Source organism: Giardia intestinalis, chromosome 4 (assembly GCF_000002435.2).
Source record: "Giardia intestinalis strain WB C6 chromosome 4, whole genome shotgun sequence".
Taxonomy (NCBI): domain Eukaryota; phylum Fornicata; order Diplomonadida; family Hexamitidae; genus Giardia; species Giardia duodenalis.
Window position 1 is genome coordinate 71,842 of NC_051859.1, and position 25,249 is coordinate 97,090.

At 48.8% G+C, this 25,249-nt stretch overlaps 11 protein-coding genes across 11 annotated transcripts; 5 read left to right on the top strand and 6 right to left on the bottom strand.

The window, feature by feature from the left end:
• Positions 1–11: 11 nt before the first annotated feature.
• GL50803_0012093 (uncharacterized protein) lies at positions 12–1,508 on the bottom strand (the record flags this gene model as incomplete). The annotated part of the gene is made up of 1 exon (XM_001707262.1): positions 12–1,508. One exon carries the CDS (start codon positions 1,506–1,508, stop codon positions 12–14), a length of 1,497 nt encoding a protein of 498 aa, XP_001707314.1.
• Positions 1,509–1,515: 7 nt separating this feature from the next.
• GL50803_0021971 (Tetratricopeptide repeat-containing protein) lies at positions 1,516–2,769 on the bottom strand (the record flags this gene model as incomplete). The annotated part of the gene is made up of 1 exon (XM_001707261.1): positions 1,516–2,769. The coding sequence occupies one exon, from the start codon at positions 2,767–2,769 to the stop codon at positions 1,516–1,518; it is 1,254 nt and encodes a 417-aa protein (XP_001707313.1).
• A 73-nt stretch (positions 2,770–2,842) lies between these two features.
• GL50803_0012091 (Macrophage migration inhibitory factor) lies at positions 2,843–3,187 on the bottom strand (the record flags this gene model as incomplete). Its single annotated transcript, XM_001707259.1, has 1 exon — positions 2,843–3,187. One exon carries the CDS (start codon positions 3,185–3,187, stop codon positions 2,843–2,845), a length of 345 nt encoding a protein of 114 aa, XP_001707311.1.
• A 155-nt stretch (positions 3,188–3,342) lies between these two features.
• On the top strand, positions 3,343–5,481 carry GL50803_0015574 (Alanyl dipeptidyl peptidase; the record flags this gene model as incomplete). Its single annotated transcript, XM_001707258.2, has 1 exon — positions 3,343–5,481. The coding sequence occupies one exon, from the start codon at positions 3,343–3,345 to the stop codon at positions 5,479–5,481; it is 2,139 nt and encodes a 712-aa protein (XP_001707310.2).
• Positions 5,482–5,531: 50 nt separating this feature from the next.
• On the top strand, positions 5,532–10,340 carry GL50803_0012089 (Kinase, PEK; the record flags this gene model as incomplete). Its single annotated transcript, XM_001707257.1, has 1 exon — positions 5,532–10,340. One exon carries the CDS (start codon positions 5,532–5,534, stop codon positions 10,338–10,340), a length of 4,809 nt encoding a protein of 1,602 aa, XP_001707309.1.
• Positions 10,341–10,398: 58 nt separating this feature from the next.
• On the bottom strand, positions 10,399–12,495 carry GL50803_0015573 (uncharacterized protein; the record flags this gene model as incomplete). The annotated part of the gene is made up of 1 exon (XM_001707255.2): positions 10,399–12,495. The coding sequence occupies one exon, from the start codon at positions 12,493–12,495 to the stop codon at positions 10,399–10,401; it is 2,097 nt and encodes a 698-aa protein (XP_001707307.2).
• Positions 12,496–12,529: 34 nt separating this feature from the next.
• On the top strand, positions 12,530–14,740 carry GL50803_0017497 (Superfamily II DNA and RNA helicase; the record flags this gene model as incomplete). The annotated part of the gene is made up of 1 exon (XM_001707254.2): positions 12,530–14,740. One exon carries the CDS (start codon positions 12,530–12,532, stop codon positions 14,738–14,740), a length of 2,211 nt encoding a protein of 736 aa, XP_001707306.2.
• Positions 14,741–14,797: 57 nt separating this feature from the next.
• GL50803_0012082 (putative Biotin-protein ligase (birA)) lies at positions 14,798–15,520 on the top strand (the record flags this gene model as incomplete). Its single annotated transcript, XM_001707253.1, has 1 exon — positions 14,798–15,520. One exon carries the CDS (start codon positions 14,798–14,800, stop codon positions 15,518–15,520), a length of 723 nt encoding a protein of 240 aa, XP_001707305.1.
• Positions 15,521–15,718: 198 nt separating this feature from the next.
• Positions 15,719–20,161, top strand: GL50803_0012081 (O-linked GlcNAc transferase; the record flags this gene model as incomplete). Its single annotated transcript, XM_001707252.1, has 1 exon — positions 15,719–20,161. The coding sequence occupies one exon, from the start codon at positions 15,719–15,721 to the stop codon at positions 20,159–20,161; it is 4,443 nt and encodes a 1,480-aa protein (XP_001707304.1).
• A 21-nt stretch (positions 20,162–20,182) lies between these two features.
• Positions 20,183–21,850, bottom strand: GL50803_00114392 (uncharacterized protein; the record flags this gene model as incomplete). Its single annotated transcript, XM_001707251.1, has 1 exon — positions 20,183–21,850. One exon carries the CDS (start codon positions 21,848–21,850, stop codon positions 20,183–20,185), a length of 1,668 nt encoding a protein of 555 aa, XP_001707303.1.
• Positions 21,851–23,600: 1,750 nt separating this feature from the next.
• Positions 23,601–25,199, bottom strand: GL50803_0012074 (uncharacterized protein; the record flags this gene model as incomplete). The annotated part of the gene is made up of 1 exon (XM_038045702.1): positions 23,601–25,199. One exon carries the CDS (start codon positions 25,197–25,199, stop codon positions 23,601–23,603), a length of 1,599 nt encoding a protein of 532 aa, XP_037901895.1.
• Between the last annotated feature and the right edge of the window lie 50 nt (positions 25,200–25,249).

Consider the following 25,249-nt stretch of genomic DNA (forward strand, 5'->3'; position numbering starts at 1 on the left):
GTCCTGAGAAGTTAAAACAAGGTCTTAGAGAGATCGATAGACATGTGCTCTGCTACTTTACGGAATGCGCTTGGCTTTTTGCCAGTGCTGCGTGCCTCCAGACGACTCTGCGCGCCCGGCCGCGGAACACTCCGAATCGCGGTCGGGCCGCCTGGCCGAGGAGCAGTCTTTGCTTGGGTAGCACTCCCGTACTGATCCTTTAAGGAGTTCCCTGCCTCATCGATGCATAACGAAAAGAGAAGATCCTTAATCGTTTCACGCATGTTATCAATCTCTGTGCTCAATAAACCCTTCTGACTGTAGAAGACGTCAATAAACCGGTTCCTGGTTGTAAGGAGATCCCCCAGTGAGTAAGATATATCTACATAAACTTCGTGGTCAAGGAGAGATTGTAAGACAGAAAGCACGGTCTCACAGCGCTCCTCTGCAGCAGTGCTAAGAAGAGCCTTAGTGCTGTAGAGTCTCCGCATCGGGCTGGGGCTTCTACTCCGGAACTCGTCAAAGGCTGCCTCTGCAGCGGCCTGTGCCCGCTCTGCCTCTTCTCCGACTTCTCCGTGCAATGCCAATTTTGTAACGATGCCTGGGTCTGCTGTGTCAATGCTCAGCACGAGAAGTGACAGCAATGCGGCTCTGCTTCCAGCGTCCCTACCACTGATAGCAACGTTTAGAAGAGATGATATGGCTTGCTCGTCTTCTGCAAAATGCTTATAAAATAGCTCTGACTCTAAGAGGCAGGGGAGGATGCAGGAGGTGATCACGTAAGTATGCGATGATCTGAGGCTCGTCACAAGACTGCGGCGCAGAGGTTCAGAGAGCATTGCTGCGCACTGTTCAAGGACCTTCTCTCCGCTGTCCAAGGCCAACGCACGAGCAAACCTGTATGTAATAATGTTGCTAAGCGTCTCCCAAAGCGAGAGAGCCAAATCACTAGTGCCTCCCTTCATATCGAAGAAATCAGCTCCTGTGTGCAGATCCTTGACGACGGACGATACAGTTTGGAGCCCACCACTGAGCAAAACCTTTTTCTTTCCTTGAGAATAAAATGTGAGACCCTCTAAAGCCAATACAGCCGCATGAAAAAGGGATTGGTTTGCATCATAAACTTCATGGCTGATTAGGCCCTGTATAAGTATAACGAGTCTGTCAGACGGAGAATGCTTTGCCAAAAAGCCAAACGACGGAAAGAAGTTGTCATCGGCAGAGCTTCCATCCTCGATTGTAGACTCAAATAAAAGCATTTCCATGGCAAAACGCTCGCAGTGACACAAAGTGGCGACTATCCTGAGCGCTTGAATCAGCATTTCATAGTCCGAAAGGGCATACGCCAGAGTCAAAAACCTATAGAATTTAGGAGCAAAGGGCTCAGACCAAGACTCAAAACCGCTGGAAATCACTGATCGAGAGGCGACATAAAGTGAATGGATATTAGCAGGGCTCATCCCTCCCGGATTCAGCACACCATCCAAGGCAGTAGCCAGAGCCTCCGCAGAGGTTACTGGAGGCTCCATGCATTTTTCAATTTTTGGAAATGTCTTGAATGCTCTCTATGTCGCAATCATTGGCCTCCTCAACGCCAGCCGATTCCTGTTGGATTGCAGACAGGGCCTCCTTTATGCTTTCAGTTCCCTTTGCAAGCCCGATCGCACAGCTCGCGGTTACTGCGTGCTCAAAGTCACCAGAGCGAATAGCTAGGTTGTAGGCCCGCTGGTAGAACTGTCGTGAACTCTCATACTCACCGTGGACGCGCGCAAGCGACCCAAGTCTCGAGAGGATCGCGGAGGTTTCCAGGACGTTGGCCGTTTTCGATGTCGCATCCGGAGGACCCATAGCTTGGTATTCATCGGACTCCAAGCCCCTGAGGCCAAGAGTAGTCTCAATGTTTCTTTCGCTAACCGTTCCCAATGTGTTAGAAAGCTCAATGTGGCGCTCCAGGCAGCTTTCAGCCTTTACGAAGTCTCCCACAAGGGCGTTTGCGCTGGCTTGGTTTGCGCAGATGGCCTTCTCTACTCTCTGATCTGCCACCTGAAGTGAGTGCTGAAGCGCGCGAGAGAAGGCCACCGTGGCTGCCTCGTAGTCCAGGAGCTGCGTGAAACAAAGGCCGATGGTGTTTAGAATGCTTGCAGCTGCCATTGAAGACGTTACCCAGCCACCAGTGGTCGATTCACAGACATGAATGGCCTCGGGGACAGCCTCCAGTGCCGTCTCGCACGCCGTTATGGCCTCTGAGTAGTTTCCTTGGCAGTAAAGAGCCGCCGCTATTGAGCTGAGTCCTGCAACGACTCCAGGTGTGTAGCCTGCCCGAACACAGGGGAAGATGAACTTTCTAAAGTAAGCTATGGCCTCCTTCAAGAGGAAGGCAGCTTCATACTCGACGGCCATGTTCCAGTAACACAGAGCTTCTGCAAGAGGCCGTGATGCACGTCCGCATGCCTGTGACAGCAACCTAAGATCAGACAGGAGAGAATTGCTCAACTGCCTGGGGCATCCGTATGTTTTGACTGGAGCAGCGCCCTCTGTTGGCTCCATGACTGTGAGCGTCGGCTCCGGGGCAAGGGGCCGCCGAGCTACGGGCTTGATTGCCCCCTGGGATGTGCCAGTGAAGAAGAGACTTGGACCAGAGGGCGTGGGGGCAGATAGAAGCGGTGGAAGCGGTAATCGATGGGGGACTCCCGTTCTAAAGGGCTCTGTACGCGAAGAATCTAGATCCTGCTGGGATATTGCTTTCTTATATCGAGCTCTCTGAAGAGACGCCTGCCTAACAGTCGCCATCGTGCGATTTTTTAGCGAGAATTTTCTGCACAGAGCCTCTTCGGCTCTACAATGTTAGAATTTACTGATGGATCTAAAACGTGCTGCCATTAAAGCCCCAATTATGGCCTTTCGCCTCGTTGAAGCTGATGTACACCCTCTCTGGCTTCACCTTGAAGTGCTGGGTAAGGCAGCCCGTGATGGCGGCAGAAATAGAAGGATTCTTGGCTTGGGAGATTACACCTATGCAGTAGAAGTCGACAAAACAGCAGAGATCAGTAGATGTTCCAAAAGACATATCTGCTTTACGAACCCCCGCCATGCAATAGCTCACAGGCTTTCCGGTTTCTTTAGCCAGAACCTGGCCCATATCTAGGCAGAACGCGTCGGCCTGATCCTTGGTGAAGTCAGCATTAGTGGTGACAATGGCGCAAGGCATTTTTATGTTCTGTGATAGGCTAATTAGCCTGCATAAGGCGTTTTATTTTTCTACTGTCTGCTATAGTTAATGTGGTGCACTATGGATCAGCTCGCAGGCACAAGATGCTAACGGTCCACCATTTTCATCCGTTAGCCAAAAACATTTTCCAGGGCATGGCTTTCGCGTGGCTTTTTTTAGGCTGGGCTCTGTCTGTCACGTTTGACGTTCACGAGAACATTAAGCTGAGACGCCTCGGGACCTTTGCGCTTAACCCTAAGGCGGAGGCAATTCTATTTACGCAATCAGAGTATGTCCAGGGTACCGACTCCTCACACTCGACTCTCTATTACATTAGTGGCCCAGGGAAGGAGCCCATTCAAGTGTGTCCTCTGAATGTGCACGCGAGTAATGTTTTGTATAGTAGCGCCAATAACCTGTACTACTTCACTGATATCTCTTCTGCGCTGGACTCTGCTGTCAACGCACTGTATTCCTTTGATCCGGATACTCAGCTGTGCACCCTTCTGTCAAATCTTCCAGTCGATATCGACGCGATAAAGGTCTCTCCAGATGGTAGCCTTCTAGCATTTTCCGCAGATGTTTACATATACAATCATACCAATCGACCACTGACGAATGCAAAGCTTGAGCAGGAGCGGCTGGCCGCGCTACTGTATAAAGCCAAGGTTTTCACAGAGGGATACATGCGGCATTGGGACGAGGAAGCTTGGCCTGGGCTCTATAGGCACCTGTTTGTGGCTCCGCTTCCTATGACTGGCCTTGTCACGGAGGACACGGTTGTTGACATCATGCCAGGCTTCGACGGAGATGCTCCGTTAAAGCCGTTTGGAGGGACAGAGAGCTTTGCATTTTCGCACGACGGCTCTCGTCTTGCATTCACAACGCAGATCGGTGGCCACAAACAGTGGATGACCAACGATTCAATATACTATGTGGACATCATTCGGCACGCTTCGGCAGCCCATCGCCCCGTGAGGATCTCTTCTACGGCTCCCACTTGTCTCACGTGCACCAACGACGGACGGGATGCTAACCCGGTGTTCTCTAGCACAGATCCAGATCTTTTGTACTATCTCTCTATGAATGAACCGACTTCTGAGTCAGACATGTTACGCCTTCGCCGTGTTTCTGTTTCTTCCCAGGAGATCAGTGATCTTTCCCCGTCGTTTGACGGCTCCTTTGACGCATTTACTCTCGCAAGGGACGAGGATGTAGTCTTCGTTCTAGCGCACATAAAGGCACGTGCCGTGATACTGCAGTGCAGGATCTCTCTCGGGATCACCATGGACACGTGCACCACGGTCTTCACTGGAGGCGAGGTTTCTCAGTATGAATTTACTGCTGGAGAAAACAGAATTTACATGTCGCTCAACTCTTTCCAGTTCCCGGCCGACATCTTCTCTCTTCCACTGAGCTTCGTTGATCGGTCTACACTCACCATCTCTGAGGCAGAGCGCGTTACTGCGATAAATGCAGATATAATGGAGCACTGGGATAAACTATATCGTCCAGAAGAGTTCTATCTCAAGTCAGAGATTGACGGTGCACTGGTCCACTCCTTCTTCTTCCGCCCACACAACAATTTCGATACATCAAGAGACAAGTGTCCCCTTATTCTATATGTACACGGAGGTCCGGAGTCTCCGTGGGACGACTCGTGGTCTTACCGCTGGAATCCGCAGATACTTGTTGAACAAGGGTACTGCGTGCTGGCCACCAACTTTCATGGGAGTGGGAGCTTTGGAGAGGAGTTCCAGAAGTCTATACGGCAGCATTGGTTTGATATTCCAGTTGACGATACCATGTCTGCCTGGAAGTATGTTCATGAAACGTACAGCTATGTAGACAAGGAAAAAACGTGTGCTATGGGTGCCTCTTACGGTGGGACACACGTTAACTGGCTTATGGGCCACACGGATAACATCACATGCTTCATTGTGCACGATGGAATCTTTGATCTCACGTCCTTCGGTCTGGACACAGACGAGCTCTTCTTTGTTATTCGGGAAATGGGTGGCCCTGTATGGGAGCAGTTTGAGATGTACGAGCGGTGGAATCCCGCAAGGAGCGCAAAGAACTTCTCCAAGCCAGCTCTAGTGATTCACGGCGGCAAGGACTTTCGCATTCACGAATACCATGGCATCGCCCTTTTCCAGTCCCTTCAGCTTCGTGGGGTTCCGTCGCGCTTCATATACTTCCCGACACAGTCACATTGGGTATGGCAGCCTCAAGAAAGCGTTGTCTGGCACACTGAAGTTGTGGCCTGGCTAGATAAATATCTCAAGGAGTAGCTTCATTTGCCATCAATGAAGCCAGTGAATACCTTTTATTTAGAATTCCTATGGACGAGGAGACATGGTTCCGGGACGTGACAGATAGCATAGAAGTTGGAAGAAGTCTTTTTCAGGTGAACCTGCCGCCTCTGCCCAAGGGTTCGTCTTTCTATCAGTACAGCATATCATTTTCACCAGTTTTCCTTATCGTGGAGGAAGATGATCCAGTCTTGCAGCAAAAGGCCGTGGATGCACAGGTACATATCTCCATCACATCTAAGCCATCGAACGTTCTCGGTGAGCATGATATCAGTTTTAGGGACGTAGTCTTTCTCGGAGAAGCCCGTTTAAAGCTGCTTATTCAGCTTGTTGATAATCTTAAGAATGATTCCTTAACCCTCACTGATTTTATCAACGGAGTCTTCTTGCTTACGCAGAATCGAATGTGCGACGATAAATCAGACAACCTTTTGGTTTTCCCCAGTGGAGCCGAATCTTTTATCGCACCAAATAGAGTGGAGCTGCACAGCCATAGTGCCTACACCTCACTGCGCCGCAGCAGGGAAGTGCACGCCCTTCTACAGGAACGATTGAATCAGAGCGACGAGGCACACAAGAATACACAACTAGTTATAAATCAAGTTCTTGCAGAGCATGAGTATATTCACACTGAAACAAAGCTCATTCAGCACCGGGGCATGGGTAAGATTCCTCCTACTGTTCAAAACATTCAGAACTCCATCCTTCCTATTTATCTACAAGGCTCAAAAGGTACACACCAACGAGGGCGTATTGCCCCCGGGATGCGGATTGTTATAGACGTAGTGAAGACAAACTTGGAGCTTGTTAAGGCTCTAGTGGAGTCGAGTTATGTCAATGAAACGCGGACCTTTGTGGCTAAATCTAATCAGACCGATATCGCTGGCTATACAGGCAGTCGCATCAGTCTTCCAGCCAGCGGGGGAGGCTTGAAGCTGGGGGAGGAAGTGCCTCTTGCAGACTCATTTTTCGAGCCAATATTTTCACACCAGGAGAAGATACAGGCACAGGGAACGGCTATGTTCACGCTGGCTTCATTGATCTCTATATATTTCCTCGTTATGCTTTCTCTTCAGCGAAACATCAGAGGTGGAATCGCCACCAATAGATTCTATGATTTCCTCGCTCTTGTGACGCAAGAGGAGTGTGACATACGGCCATGGCTCCATGTCTATAAGGCCCTTCGGCTCCTCCCTTTGCAGCCTGATGGTGCTGTGAGTGCATGGCTATCCTCCACTGCCTCTGTTCCCGTCACTCTACGAGACCTAAGAGAAGAAATTCTTCAGCACATTGAGCATATTTATGGCTTAGGAGTCACAAACACGTCCTCCGAATTCATCAGGCTTGTTCAACAAAGACCAGAGACTATAGAGCAACAAATGATAATTGAGCACTACCAGAATACAGATTGCCTATCGTTTGCAAAAACATCTTCAGACAATGTCACTGTTGGCATCCGTCAGCCCAGCACAATCGAGGCCCAGCTGGGACTAGAGTCACGTATGATGGCAGCACTGCAGTCTTTTTATGTTCTGCTTAAGGATCCCTTCGATGAACGAACCGGGCTTATAGATCCTTTTTCGATTAACGGGTATCTAAAGGCAACAAAGAGCGTGTATCTTAAGGACTTCGTTGAGTTGTATCAGCTAGGGAAAGGAGGCTATGGGGAAGTGGTCTGTGCAAACAGACTCATGGAAAATCAAAAGTATGCTGTGAAAAAGGTAGTAATTGACAGGCGCGACTTCCATGCCAAAACCGAGTCAGTAGGAGGGTTTCTACAATATATTAAGTCTATCATGAACGAGGTGCGCATTCTTAGCAGACTACTGCATCCCTTTATCGTTAAGTATTACTACTCTTGGATTGAGACCACTTCAGACACCGTGCAAAATGCCACCGAAGCACCTAACTCCTCCATGATATCTAGTGGCTGCACAACAGGAACAGGGGACGATAGCTTGGAGGGATCCCTTGGTGCAGTGACTCGCGCACTAGACTCTCCGAGCTCGACACCTTTTAGTACGCCTAAACCCACCAGGTCAACAGAACGAAGAGAGATTGAGAAGGTTATAGTTTTTGTCCAGATGGAATATTGCTCACACGGCTGTCTTTCAGGATTCATTCAGCAGTGCAGCGATGGAGCGGCTTTGTGTCCGCCGTTGGCACAGGGATTGACTCTTACAGAACTTCTTTGGCGCATGACCGCACAACTAGCATCAGCAGTAGCATATATCCATAGTAAGGATATCGTTCATTACGATATCAAGCCGGCCAATGTCTTCCTGGACGAGTCATATAACATCAAACTAGGGGACTTTGGAACTAGCTACACATGTAAGGGACCCAGTGATGATCAGGATCTATTTGCCTCAGACCGCTCTACGCTATCCTATATGGCTCCTGAGCTGTCTGCCCAACATTGGATGCAGAGTAGCCTCAACAATGCAGCGCAAAGCAACCTTCCTGTGACGGCCTTGAGAAAACAAGCAGACATGTACTCGCTGGGGATCACCCTGCTCGAGCTCTGGTTTCTTCCTACTGCTTCCGATAATCTCAGCAACCTGCGTGTGCTTGTGCAAAATAAGCAGCTCCCGAGTGAGTTTACTGAGACACACCCGAATGTTTCAGCAATACTCTATCAGCTGTGTGATGTGCATCCTCTAAAACGCTTAACGGCATCCGCCCTAATTGAGGCACTGAGTGCCTTGAATCTTCCAGTAATTTCTGCCGTATTTAAGAATGTACCGTATGTTGTAACTTGTTCACCTGAAAATAGACTATCTGACATTCTCAATCTTCTGGAGCATAGTGAGGATGGTATCTCTCAAGAGGATAGACATGCACTCATGAACTTTCTCATCAAAGACAGCTATTGTGCAGGGCTCTCGCTCCTATCTCTAAGAGAATCCAGGGATGCACTTGCTGAGCTGCCATCGCCAACTTCGTTGACACGCCCACAGGATTACTGCAAGCCGGAAACTAAAAGTATTTGCAAACAAGGTGTCCTATCTGCCAAGAGGAGATGTGATGTATTAGAAGTCCCAAATAAATCTGCTCAAGAGCCCTTTGATGTGTGCCTTGAAACCTCTTGGATAGAGGGTTTCATTGAACACGTTCTTCTTCTGATGGGAACGGTGCCCATCACCCTCCCATCTACTGTGCCATATGCCAGTCTAAGGCCTGATGCCCAGCAATATGCATCAGTTAGCGACTGCAATGTGTTCCTTACAGCACGGCTGACCCAGCAGCTACTCGTCAATATGAATAACGCCTATCAACACCACCAGAGTCAGAAGCAAAGCAGTAGCGGTTTGCTGAATCAAGAATCTAATGACGGCGATCTGTACACAACTACAGGGCTAGGATCAACAAGCGAAATGCTTAAGTCGTTATCAATTACTACTAGTGCAACGCAAGAGCATGCAGCCGCTGAAGAGGGCACAAGTGCAAGAGATGCCTCATCTTTGCTATTGCTTGATTTAACCGGAAGTGTCACCTTGGCTTTTCAGGTATTTCTCTTGTCTTCTGTCTCGGAGCCAAGCACTTATTATTCGGTCCAGAACACTAGGCCCAATGCCTGCGGAAATGGTACCGTATCGTCCATGGATACGCGGTGTTACCTTGCCAGATACCTTCACCCTGATGGGGAGCAGCGTATAGGAGCCTTCAGAAGAGTTCTCTCCATAACCACGGTACGGGATACTAACCTAGTGGCCACAAGTAGGATTCGTGCGTTAGAATGGGTGCTGACAATTCTTCGGGTTCTCTTTGAGACCATAAGTCAACATATAGCTTATACTACTGTGCAAAAAAGAACAGCAGAGCGGAGACCAAAGCGGCTAGCCGATATTCTTAACATCGACATCACCATACGCTTTGTGAAGGGCGCGCCCCTCAATCAAGAGCAATTTAGATTGGCAGGGGAGCGTCCCAACATTTTCAAAGTCCATAGCCTGTCCCATATCGACAACATTGTATTTTTCCAATCGCTTGAAACTATAAATTCATGCGGTATCATCTCCACGGCCGTTCTACTATTAGAGTATCTCAAAACGTCGGTGTTTGTGGATCGAATTAGGGTCAGATACATATCAGCAGAGGAATACTCCTTTGGAGCCAACAGTATTTCTTTTGCATGCTATGTACGAGACTTGTGGAACGTTCAATCTAGGGACAGCAGCTTCGCCAAAAATAATAGAACTGATGAGTCTCACTCTAAGAAGCGTACGTTTGTATACACAACTGTAGATGGAGTCATAGATGATGCACCTTCGGTAGAACGCGAGATCACTGACCAGCAAAGATACAGCATCGGAACACTTTTGACAGGAGCATTTTTGGTAACAAATCCTGCTGAGCACAATGGTGACAAAGCGCCCCCCTTACAACCAGTACCGTACGACTTTGTGTCATTGAGATTCTCAGCCCGTGCCATTCAGGAAACAATCAGACAGCATGCAAATAGGTGCAGGATTTATCCCATAACTAGGCACTGCAATCCAGTAGGACTGGTGGCTCAAATCCGTGCATCCTACGGTGATGATATTTTGTTGGAGGAAAAGCTAGCTATTCTAGCCAAAACCATTTTCATACAGCAAACGTTTCTACTGTTTGGCTTTCACATTATCCCAGAATCTAATGAAAATAACAATCTGGTGCAATCAAATTGTATCAGCGTGATCGTGAACAAAACACAATTCGAGTTTCGGTGGGGAGGAGCGAGACGTGCTCATCACATTGTCGATTGCTCACTCTGTCCCGAAGCAAACATGGCAGACAGTATTGGCAGGTTCCTGAGCTCTCTAGAAGAACAGCTGGCCTCTGACATGCATCTATAAAAAAGCTGTAGAAGAATCTATAGCTATCGAGGTGAGAGCCCATAAATCCTTGGAATCTCTATTCAGCTATCGCGTTTAGAGCTGCAAGATGTCCGCTCCTATCGACTGCATCCAGGGCTGTCTCTATCTTTCGAGCTCTCCCCATTGAGGAGTCCATCTTCTTAGTAATAAATCTGAGTCGCTCTGCCATGGAAGATGGAGAGACAGCAGAGGTGTGATTAGGGGCAGAGGGGGTGGACGCAGAGCGAAAGGCCGACCGCTTTCGTAGTCTTTCATTTTCGTCGCGTAACAATAAGAGCTCAAGCTCGAGGTTGGAGTGGACCGTCCTGTCCACCAAGGATGTTGATGGAGTCATTGAATATAGCATGGGCTGCGGTGGAGCCTGAACAACACGCCTAGTTGGCGATAGCGAGCGAAGAGTGTGTTGAACGGCAAGCTCTATCTCCTTGTAAGAGGCTGGATTTGTTTTGGGAGAAGATGACACGCTTCTCTTGGCCTTTCCTGTCCTTGCTACTCTCCTTGTCTGTGTCGACATCTCCACGCCAACAAAATTAGGGGCTTCTTTCTTAGTTGCCACTGTAGCAGAAATATCGGAAGTAGTAAGGTCTTTTTCTGGCATAGAGTGCCCATCATGGGCGTTGCCTAAGTCAATTGTCCTGGGTACCGAATGTTTATGATGCTTAGATGCTAAAATAAGTTGTTGTTGCGCGAGCTCGGTTATGTTTGCTTCTAGGTTGGCCAGAGTATCGTGTATGCTTTTGCGATCTGCCATGAGGTCGTCTAAGCTATCGCTGAAATTCCGACAAATACTCATTTGCGTCTCGTTGTTCTTCTTAATCTCGCTCAGAGACTTTTTAAGCTCATCGACTTGTTCTTTCAGAGATGCCGTCTCTGTGGCTGCGGCCACTTCTGTCATTCGCAGCTTGGCAACGGTGCCGACAAGTCCCTTAACCAATAGGTCAAGACTCACGTGGTCATCATCTATGGGTATCCCAAGGTATTCATATGCCTCTCGTACTTCATCTGTCAAAGGTACAGCATCGCGGGGTGCGTCGTGCTTCTCTTTATTATTTCCAAACCCAGTGGATTGTCTGAGAATGAGGCCATCTAATGAGCCACGGTCTTCATGGCCATTCCGGTCTGAGTTCCGACTGATTTCAGACAAATTCATTGAAAAGCTATCAACGTGAACTGCATCTTCCCTTGCACGCACTGGCTTGAAGCTCTCAGTTTTGGTCAAACACGCCGAAGTAGAAAGCAGCTTGCCCAGTGGGCCGCATTCAATGATACTACCATCAAAAGCCACTAAGTTCCCACTATGATAGATGCACTCCTTTCGGAATACATCAGGAAGATCGGTAAATAGCGAGATTGTCTTAGATTGCTGCTTAGAAACAGGAACTGGAGATGAGCCAACGCTGAATACGATGGCACAAAGAGAGCTCCCCACTCTGCTAGAGGACATTGACAACGTGAAGCTTGCTATGCTATTGCCCTCTCCACGATCACTCACGTTGCTGGAGGCCATTGACTTTGAGCCACAGATGGCAACAATGTGAAAGTTTGCTCTAAAAACATAAAGGAGCCTAGTGGCATAATCAAAAGAGTGATCGGCGAGGCTTGTGCAAACGTAATTTTCGAGATCGACTTGTAAAAGGTTACAAGCTATCTGGTCATAGTGTACAATGGCGTACATACCTTTGTCCAGAGAAATCAGGTGCACGCTAGTTACACGCCCGTGGAAGATCTCTGTTAGTGCCGCGCCTGGAGCTGTTCTAAAAGACAAAAATCGACCCCCCTTCTTTCCGTCTATGATGTATCCACGCATGTCAGGAGTGAAGCCCATAATGCAGTAGGATCCGTCAGTGTAGGCAATCGAGTTAATACGACTGCTCATGGCCTCCATGTTAATGAATGAGATCTTCTTTGAAAGACTCAAGTCGTTGTACATGTGGTAGACCTTCTGCTCCGGTCTACTCAGAATGAAGAGAGAGGTGTCACCCCTTGCAAGGCACAGATCTTGAAGAGCTTGTGCGCGTAGCACAGAAGGGAGATGAATTGCCCTCCACCGCCCCCTAGAGTCGTCCCTCCAAGACAGAACGAGCTCACCTGACTGTTCAGAAAAGCGGTAAAGTTTGAGGCCAAAGCTAAACATGGCTCCACGCCTTCCACCGATCTTTTTAAAACAGATGTTCGGCGGATTTGCCGGGTTTGGGGAGGAGCCTGCCACTTCTGGCGTCACTGTCGCAACTGGTGACGCGCAGGCCCAAAAACAGTATCCACCAACTTCCATTGCCAGCTCAGTGAACGCGATTGACAATCAATCATTTGCAAGGTTTGGTTCTCATACATCCTCATTCTCCGCAACAAAAGCCCACCCAACTGCCATGTCTGCATTAGATGATGATTTTAGTGATTCTGCACCTGCGCAGAGGCGGAGAAACGAATCATCGGCTGGATCACCTTTCTACAACGCTTCAGCTAGCAAAGGGGCTAGCAGAAGCGAAGGGAGTGAGCCACCAAGAAAGCACGGTTTCAGCATTCAACATGATGAGGACAGCTCTCGCCTCAGCCTGTTCAGTAGGCTGAAATCGAGTACGTCCTCAGGAGGCAGGCAGTCTTCCAAGGTTATGAGTTCTCTTCCGCTTGGCCGCAGAAAGTTGCGAGAGAGTCGGATGCACATATCCTGGCCGTCTGGGCCCATAGAAGTTGCAAAACTCGATGACTTTCAAAAGGATTTCTACTGCGCAACTGATCAGGCATCCGCCAAAGCCACAAAGGAGATTCACGAATATCTCCAGAGCCATAGCATGGTCTTCCATGGGGACTATGAGCCTGTCATCTTCTTCGACTTCTCAGGGCTCGATCCACATTTTTCAAATGCCATGTATGATCTTCAATTCACAAAGAAAGCGGGAGATTGCTGCCTATCGACTATACTAAAAAACCACTACAAGTTTTCTAAACCAACATGCGTTCAAGCCGCGTCCTGGCCTATACTCATACAAGGGCGTGACTGCATAGGCATCGCAGAAACAGGCTCGGGAAAGACGCATGCATTCTCCATTCCTGCATTGCTGCATGCTGCGGCCCAACCACCAACTTCAGAGGCTGTTCCTTCGCCCATTGTGGTTGTATTTGCCCCAGCACGCGAGCTTGCATCGCAAATATATATGGAGATTGAAAACCTCCTAGATCACTTTAACTCCATGCTCTACAGATGCTACGGGGATGAAATTGCATATGACGGAACAAAGAAAACCCCCCTGAGGCCACTCTATGCTGCCGTAAGCTATGGCGGCAAAGACTGGAGAGATCACTACAAAAAGATGATGGTCGAACCCCTTGATATACTTGTCACGACGCCAGGAATATTTGGCTACTTTTACGGCCGCAATCTCATCAATCTGTCGCGTGTTACCTACGCTGTTCTAGACGAATGTGACGCCATACTATCCTCCGGGTTTAAGGCCGAGCTTGACATTCTTCTTACGAATTCTGCGTCCAACAGACAAACATTACTATGGAGCGCTACGTGGCCAAGTGAGGTGAGTGAAGTGGCACAGTCTTATTTAAACGAAAACACTGTCTTCTTAGGCATTGGAAACTACAGAGCAAGTGTCAACAAGCATGTAATCCAGCATATTGTCGTTGCTAAAAGCATTAAGCAGAAAAATATATACTTGATTGATCTACTGAAGTGCATTATGGATGGAACATTCGATGATTCAATGGAGAAGCTCCAAGGCAATGGCGTGTTCACGTCAATTGCGACGTCTATCCAAGATGAGTATCGTGCTTGGTGCTCATCACTAAAACAGCAGTCAAAAGATCAGTCACCGGAGACAAGCGAAGCATCTGCTTCCGTCAGGATTATCGTCTTCGTCAACAAAAAGATCTCGGCCGATGAGATACACGACGAATTGTCAAAGCTTTACGGCGGAAAGTCTTGCATTATTCATGGAGACATTCCGCAGATTGACAGGGAAACGGCCCTAGAGAAATTCAAGAACGACGAGGGAAGTATCCTTGTTGCGACAGATGCAGTCGCCAGGGGTGTTCACATTGAAGGCGTAACGCATGTGATCAATTACGACATACCCAAGGAGCATGTCTCCTACGTGCATCGCTGTGGGCGGACAGGTCGTGCCGGAAAGTTCGGCCATGCTATATCCATATTCCTTCCGTGTACCGACAGGCAAATGGTAGACGCACTGGCGGGATACTTCAAAGAAAACAACGAATCGGCGACTCTGCCACCTGAATTCCTGGACCATGACGCTGATAGCAACGATGCAAATAGGATTTCACGCCGTGGCCCTCGAACGACAAAAAGAGATTTTAAGGATCAATCTGGACAACCCTTTGCGAATGACGATGATGATCCATTTGATGGTTAGATTCTCTAAATGTCTACAGACTACAGTTGACACTCTCTAGTTTTCTTTAGGCATAAAATGGAAAGGGTAATTAGCGCAATAGTGGGGTCCACAAAGATAGCACTTGTTCATATGGAAGAATGTATATCAACCCAGATTGTTGCCAAGGAGTATACGTATTCTCCAAACGACCATATCGTCATCTTTCACACATGGAACCAAACGGCTGGATATGGGCGTACAGGGCCCTGGCAGTCAGCTGCTGGAAACCTTGCGGCGACGTGGTCCTTCCCCGTCCATGTGTTCTCCCCGTCCTCTATGTACTTGCGCACATCGCTTGCTCTTCTCAGGCTTTTTGAGTACTACGGAATCGCCTCCACCATTAAGTGGCCAAATGATATCATAGTAGACGGCGAAAAGTGTGCCGGCTTTCTTTGTGAGCAGCTATGCCCTGACCGCGTTCTTATCGGCGTTGGAATTAACGTAGCAGTGGCTCCTCCGGGGACTTCTAAGGCTCCTGCTTTTGCAAAGCACCTAGATCCGTCCACCCAAACGATAGACCTCGTAGGATACCTCACCAATGAGCTTCTAGCTGCAGCAGACATCCCAGACAGCATGGCATTGGAGTTATATAGCCAGGCATGCACAACAATAGGCAGGCAGTATCAGCATGCTCAGTATGGCCCCCTGACTGTCACTGGGGTGACCGAGAGCTGCTGTCTGGTTGCCAAGATTGCAAGCGGGAAATACGTAGTCCTAACGGATGTGAGGTCCTTGCAGGATCTTTCGCCAGTCTGTTAGCCTTTTCTTCGCAGACACGACGTCAAGTAGGTTAGGCAGTTGTAGTGTAAATAATTATGAACAAGGTTGGTACGAAGACGCAAAGGATAATACGGTAGCCCGTGGCTGAGGAGCGGCTGAGATGAAAATGCAACTGTTGGAATTATACAGCCAAATACGCCTTTAACAGATTTACACTCCACCATTTATCACAGTTAAATGGTGGCACTTATGGATAAAATCGCACAGCTTTTCCGCAACAAACAATATAGCGATCTTATTCAACTCATAGACAAGCAGCTACACGCGAAGAATGAGCCAGAAGCACTAATCTTTCTTTACGCTATACAAGGCGAGATATCCTTTAAACAGAAGGATTGGATTCAAGCATTTGCAGCTTATGAGAAGGCTGTCGCCGAATCTAAACAGAAGGGGCTCCCGACACAAGTCTACGCCCAAATAGTTCAGAGGCAGATGATTATCCTTTTAAGATTGCAGATGTTAGACACAGCGTTCGGATTGTTTAGTGAAAATCAGAGTGTATCTGTTGATAACGTACAAGTATTAGCACAGTTAGCCTTGTTGTATCTGATGTGTGAGCGATATTCAGAAGCAGAGAAATTACTTTCTTCTATAGTCGAGAGTTCTACCTCAAATACCATCACCCTTTCAAAGCAATTCAAGGAGGACATAGGCCCGTTCAAAGAGCTATTTGGCGTTTTGGACACATATGACACATTTCTTGCGACCATTTTGAACAACCTAGCCATCTGTAATAGCAAGCTTGGGAATCACACGCTAGCGTTTGATCAGTTTCAGCAGGCACTAGACATAATAAAAGACCCAGAGAAAATAACCAGGCCACCATTGTCACCGATCACCGTGCTGTTCGACAACTGTGTCTCCACGGTAGATGAAGATAAAGAGAAAGCTCTAAAAGTAGAGCACCACATGCTGACGATTAACGAGTCTAAAGAGAACCAAGAAGATGACACAGTCCTGAGCTTGCTTAGGGATGGGTGCACGCTGATTCCTTCAAGTACACTGGGCACCCACCTGCCACTCATAATCGAATTACACTCTACCATATGCTATAACATTGGAAAATTAGAATTGACTCTAGGGAACCTTGACCGGTCAGTCAATCACTTTAAGAAGTCCATTGAATATCAGCCCAGCTTTGCTCGATATGTGGCACTTGGTCTTGTATATCGCGACATGAGGAACTTCTATGATGCTGCAGAGATGCTGACTAAAGCAGTAGACTCGTGCGTGGGAATCAGCAACCTTTGTTTGGGAGAAGTGGTATATAATTTAGGTATATTAGTTTCTGAAGAGCTAAAGATGCCGTACAAGTCTCTACAGTTTTTCGATGAAGCCACCGTTTTGTTTATTAGGGGCGAGTTTAGTGCTGGCGCTATTTTGTCAAGAATAATGAAGGCTAATTCTTTGACAACTATCACCACAGCTACCGCTGTAAGTAGTGACTGGGAGTTCATAATGGCATTTCTAAATACGTTATATTTAGACCTCTGTGCATTTAGCAAAGATCAGGGGTTTAATGTAGAAGCCGCCTTCACTGGCACCAACGCTATATCCTTCAATCTGCCAATCACGGAGCCACAGGAAAAAGAGTCCCCTAAGAGTGACAAGATAGCTAGCGAAAAGCCTCTAGTTGAAAGTAACCCTGGCAGATCAAGAACACCCTCATCAATGAATGACGTATATATGCTGAGCGCTGAAAACTTGAGCTTCAGCCTGCTAGAGTCCTCATTTGCTCAAAAAGAGACTATCACATCACGGCTATTTCCAACCTTCCAAGCTGAAACAAAGAGATACTTGGCAATCTTGTATACCAATCTTGGGCTGATCTACTACCGCATTGGCATTCCTACGTATTACAAGCAAGCAAGGAGGTGTTTTGAGGTTGCCATCTGGTTCGATAACGACTGTGTTTTTGCCATCAACTATCTTAGCGTCCTGTTGCTGAAGGAGAACTCTAAAACCTTGGCCATTGAAGGTCTGCTTAAATGCACAAGGTTGTTTCCAGAATATTACGAGCCATTTTATAACCTTGGCAACATACTGAAGGCAGACGAGGAGAACAAGAAGGCGCTTCAATATTACAGCAGGGCTATTGAGCTGAACCCCCGTTTTCTTGACGGATATCTTGCCAGAGGGGTGCTCTATGCTGAACTACACCGCTTTGAAACGGCCTATTTAGACTTCAGTAAGTGTATCGAGCTCGATCCTGACAACAGGCATGCATTTTGTAACTACATCCATATGAAGCAAATACTGGGCATTTTCCATAACGATACCTTAGATATGCGAAAGATCTCAAAAATCATAGACGATTATATCCACGAATATCTGACTGTCCAGAATGCGATCAATAAAGGGGTGGTTCTTCCAAGCCACCCTCTCCCTCCAATAATGCCCTACCACTGTTATCTTTACCGGCTGTCGTCGTCTCAACTGAGATTTATTTGTCAGCGATACTCTGAGCAGAATGTTAATTGGGTGAAGCAGAACATAGATATGATGTCTACCCCGCTCCTGGATCTTTCTATTCATCAACGCCCAATGCCGCCAAGTATAGGTCTTATCAACTCCGTATCTTCTAGCTCTCAACTCCAACTCTCCATGCTTCCGCTCAACCAATCAGCCGCCGATTCTATGGTGCCTCTTGCTATGCTTACACCTGGGCCTACTCTCTGCACAGCCATAGGATTCCAAAGCATTAAATCCGTCATTAGAGATTCGCAGCACATAACACACGGACCAATTTTTTCATATGATAGGGCCCTGATTACCCTAGCACGATCCAAGCATTCTTCCAAGTGCCCTATTTCATACATTGATATTGTCAATCTTAAGTCACCTCTGAGGCTCGGAGTGTTATGTGACGACATAAACTCCATCCCGATTGGCTGCATCCTTGAGTCGTGGCTACGCAATATCGATCCCAAAGTAGCATCCCTATCCATTTATAGCACAGTTGCCTCCGACAAATCCGCCCTCCGCACTTCTCTTGAAGCTCACTGTAGCAATTTCATAGACTTTACTAACTATAAGTACCAGAACAACCCCTTTTTGTGTGCTCAGAGAATAAACGGAGATGGGATTTGTATCATGATATCTATGTGTCAGCATAATTGTGGTCTGGAAGGAAGGATCCTGGCAATGCGGCCGGCGCCGATCCAGATAAGCTATTGGACGCACGGCGGAACCACTAATAGCAACTATCTCGACTATATTCTTGCGGATCAATACTGCATACCACCAGGCTATGCGCACTTGTATTCCGAGCATGTCATCACAATGCCGGGGTGCTTCATTTGCCCCAGCCATAGTATGCATTATAGCAATGCGATTCTCCTGGAGGAGCACGCGGACATCCTCAAGGTCACTGTGGAGGAGGTCAGAAGTCTCATTCAGGACAGCAAGCCCGATATAGATGTGAACCATCACAGCGCTGCTGGAGAGAATATTCTGAGCCTGGACGGAAGCGATGCAACGTCGTCGTCTGTTGATAGTGGAATAGGGAGCCGCACACATTCGGAAGCACCGATTGGAGGCGGCGACAAGGACGAGGGAGCCCACAGCTCAAAGATATTAGAGCTGGAGCTGGAGCTGGCAGAAATAGCGAAGATGAAGGGGGAGACTAAGAATGGGGTGTCGACAAACTCGGCTAGCGAGGGGAGGGACGAGCTTTTGATGAACGATAGAATCCTCATCACCGGTGACAATGTGTTTTTCCAGGTCCAGCCGATCCGAAACGGACGGTTGGTTGGCGGCAGAGATAGATCCATGATCAAGAAGATGGAGCCGCTGTTGAAGGCCATTTATCCGCTGCAAAGAATCGCTTCGGAAGCGGCAGTTCCAGCTAGCATGGAGAAGAGTGAAAATAATTCTGATCTCACCAGTCACCGCGTGTGTCTGGAGCTGCCTCTATATCGCAAGAACATCCGCGCGCTCTACGGGATACCGGCTAACTGCTTTTTGTTCTGCACGTTCAATCAAGTGTACAAGTTCGACATGGGGACGCTGGGAATCATCGCCGCTCTGCTGCGCAGTGTGCCCAATGCATACTATGCGCTCCTCAAGTTTCCCCCTGCGTCTCAGCTGCACATCGAGGCCTTCTTTAGGCACAAGGCGCCGGACATCTTGGATAGGGTCATCTTTCTAAGCATGCTTCCGATGAAGGTGGAGCACATACGGCGCTACCTGGCCGTTGATGTGTTCGTGGACACCTTGAAGTGCAACGGAAGCACCATCGTGCTCGACGCGCTGTGGTCAGGTGTTCCTGTCGTCGGATTTGTAGGGGAATACATTCTTAGCCGGAAGACCCTTTCGTTTCTGAGCGTCCTGGAATGCAAAGACCTGATTTGCGCGTCCCAAGGGGAGGCCGTACTATTGTGCACCCGCTTGGCGGTAGACAGCGGCTACTATTTTAGCGTACGGAAGCGGATCCTAAAGAATAGATCGAATCTCTTCAACATTTCGCGGTGGTGTGACAACTTCGTGTTGACCATGATGCTTGCCTACAAAAACTGGATCTTCGGCGGCAAGCCGACCAGCTTTTCGACAGAGAGGGTCATTGCAAACGTGAAGAGCCAGGGCTTCTCGTGGCCCTTAAAGAGTACGGGGGCACAGTAGGTACAGCTCCACTGGGCAGCCCTATGAGGACTGCGCTGATCTGTGCCTACGAAATCGAGATCCTATATACGTGTTATTGTATTTGTCCACCCACGCAGGCCAGATGCACGTGTACCTGGCTGCTCCACTCGATGGCTGCACCATCGTGCCGTGCTCCATTGCGTGCTCACACATTCTGAGCTCGTGATATCCGTAGGTGGCCCTCTGAACGGGCAGAATGTGCAACTCGTGGAGGATGGCAAATGTGGAGAGGATTGCATAGAGGAACGAAAAGTCCAGCTCGCCGTCTCGTAAAAGGTGCCTCTCTGCATTGAATAGGCGGACGCGCTTGTACTGGGGCCACAGCGGGACAGTGATCCTGGACATGCTGTTGATCTGCAGGAACTTGAGGTAGTAGCGGTGCAGGAAGTTGCCGTAGCTGGACTGAACGGAGTCAAACCAGTGGGCCCTGACGTACATGCGTAGAGACACCAGTAAGTTGACTGTATTGTAAATATCGCTATCACCGTGCGATGATGCGCCGTCATCTCTAAGAATGGTCCGAGCCTCTGCCAAGGAGGCAGGTAGGCGAGGAAGGTCCGCTGGCTCCAGAGCAAGCACAAACTTATAGAAGGCGTCGCTGCTGAGGAGCTCGCGAACAAACTCTGCTATCTTAAAAAGGGTCACACCTATCATAATGGAGGCCTTGATAGCCGAAAGAGCCGGCTGCGCGTCGGCGAAGAGCTGGTAGAGCTTGTCGAGCGGCGGAAAGAGGGAGATCAGCGAGTATGTACACCCATTGCGATACTTATCGATCACGGTGAAAAGGTTCTTCCTGAGCTGGCGAGGGTCTTCTGACGAGGGTCTGCTGCACGGGGGCTCATTGAGACGTGGCTCTCCAGAATACAGAGACGTTCCGCCTACTGTGTTCTGTTCTTCTGGATGGCCTGCACGTAAGGAGACCAGATCTTCCATAGGTGGCAATGCAGAAACTTTTCTCCTGAAATAGTCGAGCTCGTCAAACGCAACGGGGTCAGAAAACCTGCCATTGGCATGCGGTCTGATGGCTGATGTGCGGAGACGCCTGTGGCGGGATGAACGGATGCTTGCCGCCGACTTGCGGGCTATATTTCCAGCGAGTGCACACGTTTGTGCCTCGCATTCCTCAGAGGGTGAATCATAGAATGAATCCTCGCAGGCCATTTGAGCCGGCTGCCCAGATGAGTGGACCTCCTTCCAGAAAAGAGAATGCTTGGGCCGAGGTGAAGAGCTGTGAGGAAGAAAGCCGTCAGATTCACGCACCTTCCAACCATGCGCCATATCACTCTGTAGCCTGTCACGGTCTGCAATAAGAGAAGAGCTACAAGAGCGTTTCATTGAAGAGCACGATGAGCCTCTGCATAGCTGTGTCTTGATGTCCTCAGAGCTCAGGCTCAGCAAATGTATCTTGGCCTCAAGATCTGCAATTGCCGTCGTCGTGCTGTTTAGAACATCGAGATAGTGCGCCGCCTGTAGCTTTAGTCCCCGAAGCTGGCTCATACACGCAGTAATTGCTACGTCGTCTCTGCGCACCTGGGAGTCAATGCGACGCCACATCGCTTGTCGCCGACACCTTTCCTCTGTGTCTTGGAGTGCCCTGACACTGCTTCTCTCTGTCCCACGTCGATGCTGCTCTGTAAGCTCCTCGGGGGACAGATATGCAAAACCCATAGCGCAGGGCAGTCGGAAAGTAGAGCCGGACTCTCGCTAATTTTTCAGACCAAAGGTCGCCAATAAACCTGTTCACTGATAGTCTGTCTAGTCGAACGTCTGGGGTCTGTGCATAGCAGTCCTCAACAAAACACCAATAGGCCCCCAAGGCTCTAGCGTTTGACTTGGGAAAAGTAGGGGATGTGACGAACAGACACGTTTCACTAGGTGTATCTGAGCAAATTCCCTCGTGCAAGCTACTGCACTGGATGGGTCTCCTGCTTACCGTCCAAGATCCGAGAGTCGGATGCCCTCGATTCCGGCGGAAGAACCCCTATGTCCCAGCTCTCCTAAAAGCTGCCGCTCCTCGCGGTGCCCCCTAGGACTTCCCTCCCTCTGGCCCGTCGGGGTCAACCATCGTCTGATATCTAGTGAGCACCCGTTGTCTCGGGGCTACCGTCGGTCACAGCAGCCTGGCCTCCGCGTGACTCTGGTGCTCCGTGACGAAGATTGCACGCCACGACCCCGGGTGTCTACCCCGTTCCTCGGGGTGCCTCTTCGTCTCCTCGTGGATTATACCATCAGTCTCGAGTATGATCGGAGGGTGCGCTCCACGTACGCCTCCATCTTGAGGTTGTGGTACGCATTCGTGGATGTCGATGGAGTACTCCCATGTGTTGTGTCGGGGAGAAGTATGGCCCTCTGCTCATGGATCGCAGGGCGCTCTTGCAGGTGCTCCGTCACCCAGGACGAGATCATGTCGATGCTCACCCTGTGCAGTGCGTCTGGCTCAGTGACCTGTGGGCTGGTCCATCTGCACCGCACAGCACGCTTGGGGGTGATGCTTCGGTCTGTCGAGACGGTTGGTCCAGGGCCGCATCTCTGAGAGGCGTCGTCTGAGGCACCAGGAGCAGTCAGGACCGGTTCACCGAGGCCGTCTCTCTACAATCGGCACCCGTCTACTCGATGGTGTCAGGCACTGCCAGCTGCTGTAGTAGACCCCCGGCAAGTGACCCAGACCGCCACCACTCTCCGGTGCAGGCAGGATCAGTCCGCCTCTGTCAGCCAAGCACCCCAACTCCTATTTCTTGTCGAGGGATTCATATGGGTCACGTGTGGGTCTGTCTGGACAAGCGGGGCGAGTGATTAGTACCATCACTAGCTTCGGCCCTCCGTTGCCCTCTCTATCGCCTCGGGGGAGGGGCATAAATCTTCTTCCATCAAAGTGGATGACGTCTGACCTGTGAGATCTGGATCTCGGTTGCTGAAGAGCGAGAGACACGCCCAGTATAATAACTTGCATAGGGACTTCCTCGGGCAGTTGGCAAACTAACCTTGGTGAAGCAGAGTAGATTATGGACAATAAGCAACAGTTCGACGCCTCAAAGCAAGGCCCTGCTACTATACAATCCAGCGATCAATGCATACGAGGTCTCTATCAGTGTTGCTCTGCTATCGTTATATCACTCGCAAAAGCAGTACATTCTTTCCGACCCTGTCATAGCTGTCCTGCGGAACATGTGCAGCGATACTACGTTCACCACAGACAGCGATACACACCTGAAGGTGCGTCTTAACTTGGATATCGAAACCAGCGATGGATATCAGGGGCTCGAGGCAGATGTCGTCTTCTTGTCGTTGTCGGAGCCCAGAGGTAATGAATTCAGGAATAACCTCTGCAGATCTCTTGTGGCTGTAAGCCGGGCACGCAGGCTATTCGTCTGCATCGGGGCAGTAGACCAATACGACAATCAAATATGGAGAAATGTATCTAGCACAGTGTCCTGCCCAGGTGTTCAAACAGTAGCGTAACGACATCGTCAAGTCCAGTTAGTATACTTACATCATTTAAACCCTCAAGTCTTTCTTTATCGAGTGGGCCTATCCGGAGTCTCAGCACAAGTTTTTCTCCCTCCTGTATCAGGCTGTGCATGGTCTTAGCCACATGTCGAAGAATGGTTGAAGCCCGTATTGATATAGATGCATCGTCAGTATTAATAAGAGTTTTGGAGAGCATTGCGGACTGATCATAAAAACTGTGGGGATCCACTTCAAATATGTCCCTGTCTAAGTTATACTTTGTCACTATTTCATTAAAGGTACTGCACTCCTTATTAACAAATTTGATGAGTGTATCAAACTTTCGGCTCTGGATGAAAAGTTGCTCCTTATATTGTCCAGTAAGCCTTAGTGCGTCATCTAATTGTTTCCTTAACACCGCTTGCTTCTCCTGTAACCTGATGTTCTCCTTTTCAAGGCTTTCATACTCTGCTGTGGTCTTTAAAGTGTCAATGGCGGTTCTAAGTGATAAATTCTCAGCCCTTAGGTCTTCATTAGCATCATCTGAGTCTTGAAGTTGCCTTCTGAGCTCCCTTATAGTGTCGTTTGCTTCCTGGAGCATCATGTCTTTCTCCCGAAGCTCAGAATGCAGAGCTTTGGCTTGGTTTCGATATTTTTCCACCTGGGACAGGTCAAATTTTTCTTGAAACTCTGCCAGCGATTCACCGTAAAGCGAGACCCCACTAAGATGGTTGGTATAGGACCCAGGGCTTGGATCTTTGATGGAAAATGTTACTGATCCTTTTTGCTTGGCACTAGATACAGTGCTGCGCTGAACAGAATTTGCTCCCAGATCAGCAATTCTAAGAGTCATGTCTTCATGTGCATGCTCACTCTGGTCCTCTCGCAATACATTGCTTCGGCCAAAGCTAGAAAGAGAAAGAGGAACTAATATGCGAAAAGATTTGGTGAAGATGTTGTTTTTTAGATTACCTGATGGGTCGATGATGTCCTTTGTTGTGATTTCGGGCGCTGAAAGCCCTCGTTTGCGAATTATCCGGTTTAAATGGCGCATGTCGGAAATGTACAGACATATGATCTCTTCTGCTGCCTTGTTATATGAGTAAATATCATCTCCAAGAGACCTCTCGTGTCTGTTGACAAGGAAGGCCTCAGCAAGCTCCTCCTTTTGGCTGTGCGTGATGGGCGAATCAGAGACAAACTCCAGTGGAATTCTGGCTTCGCTTGATAAGATGGCCATTATCTTTGACGAAAAGAGCTGGGCAAGCTCTCTTTTCTTGAGAATGCCTTGCAGGTCAACGTGGCGAAACGGCAGAAGCCCCTTCAAGTAACAGCACACTGAAGAAAGATCAGTTAAATATATGTCCATTGTGTTAAAGTACAGCCTCCTGGCAAGCTCCTTTTGATTCCTAATGAGCGACCTATTCGTCTTGACATTATGGGCCTTGATTGCCTCCAAGATGTTAGTCTGGTCTAGGACGCCCCAGTTAACACTTACGGTGATGTCTGGAGTACGTGCGCGCGTGCTTCTTGACACTTGAGCACTTTCTGGCTTGTTAGACGATCGCATTTTTTGAGTTAACGTGTGGCCAACTCAATTAAAGTGAGCCTTCAATCTTC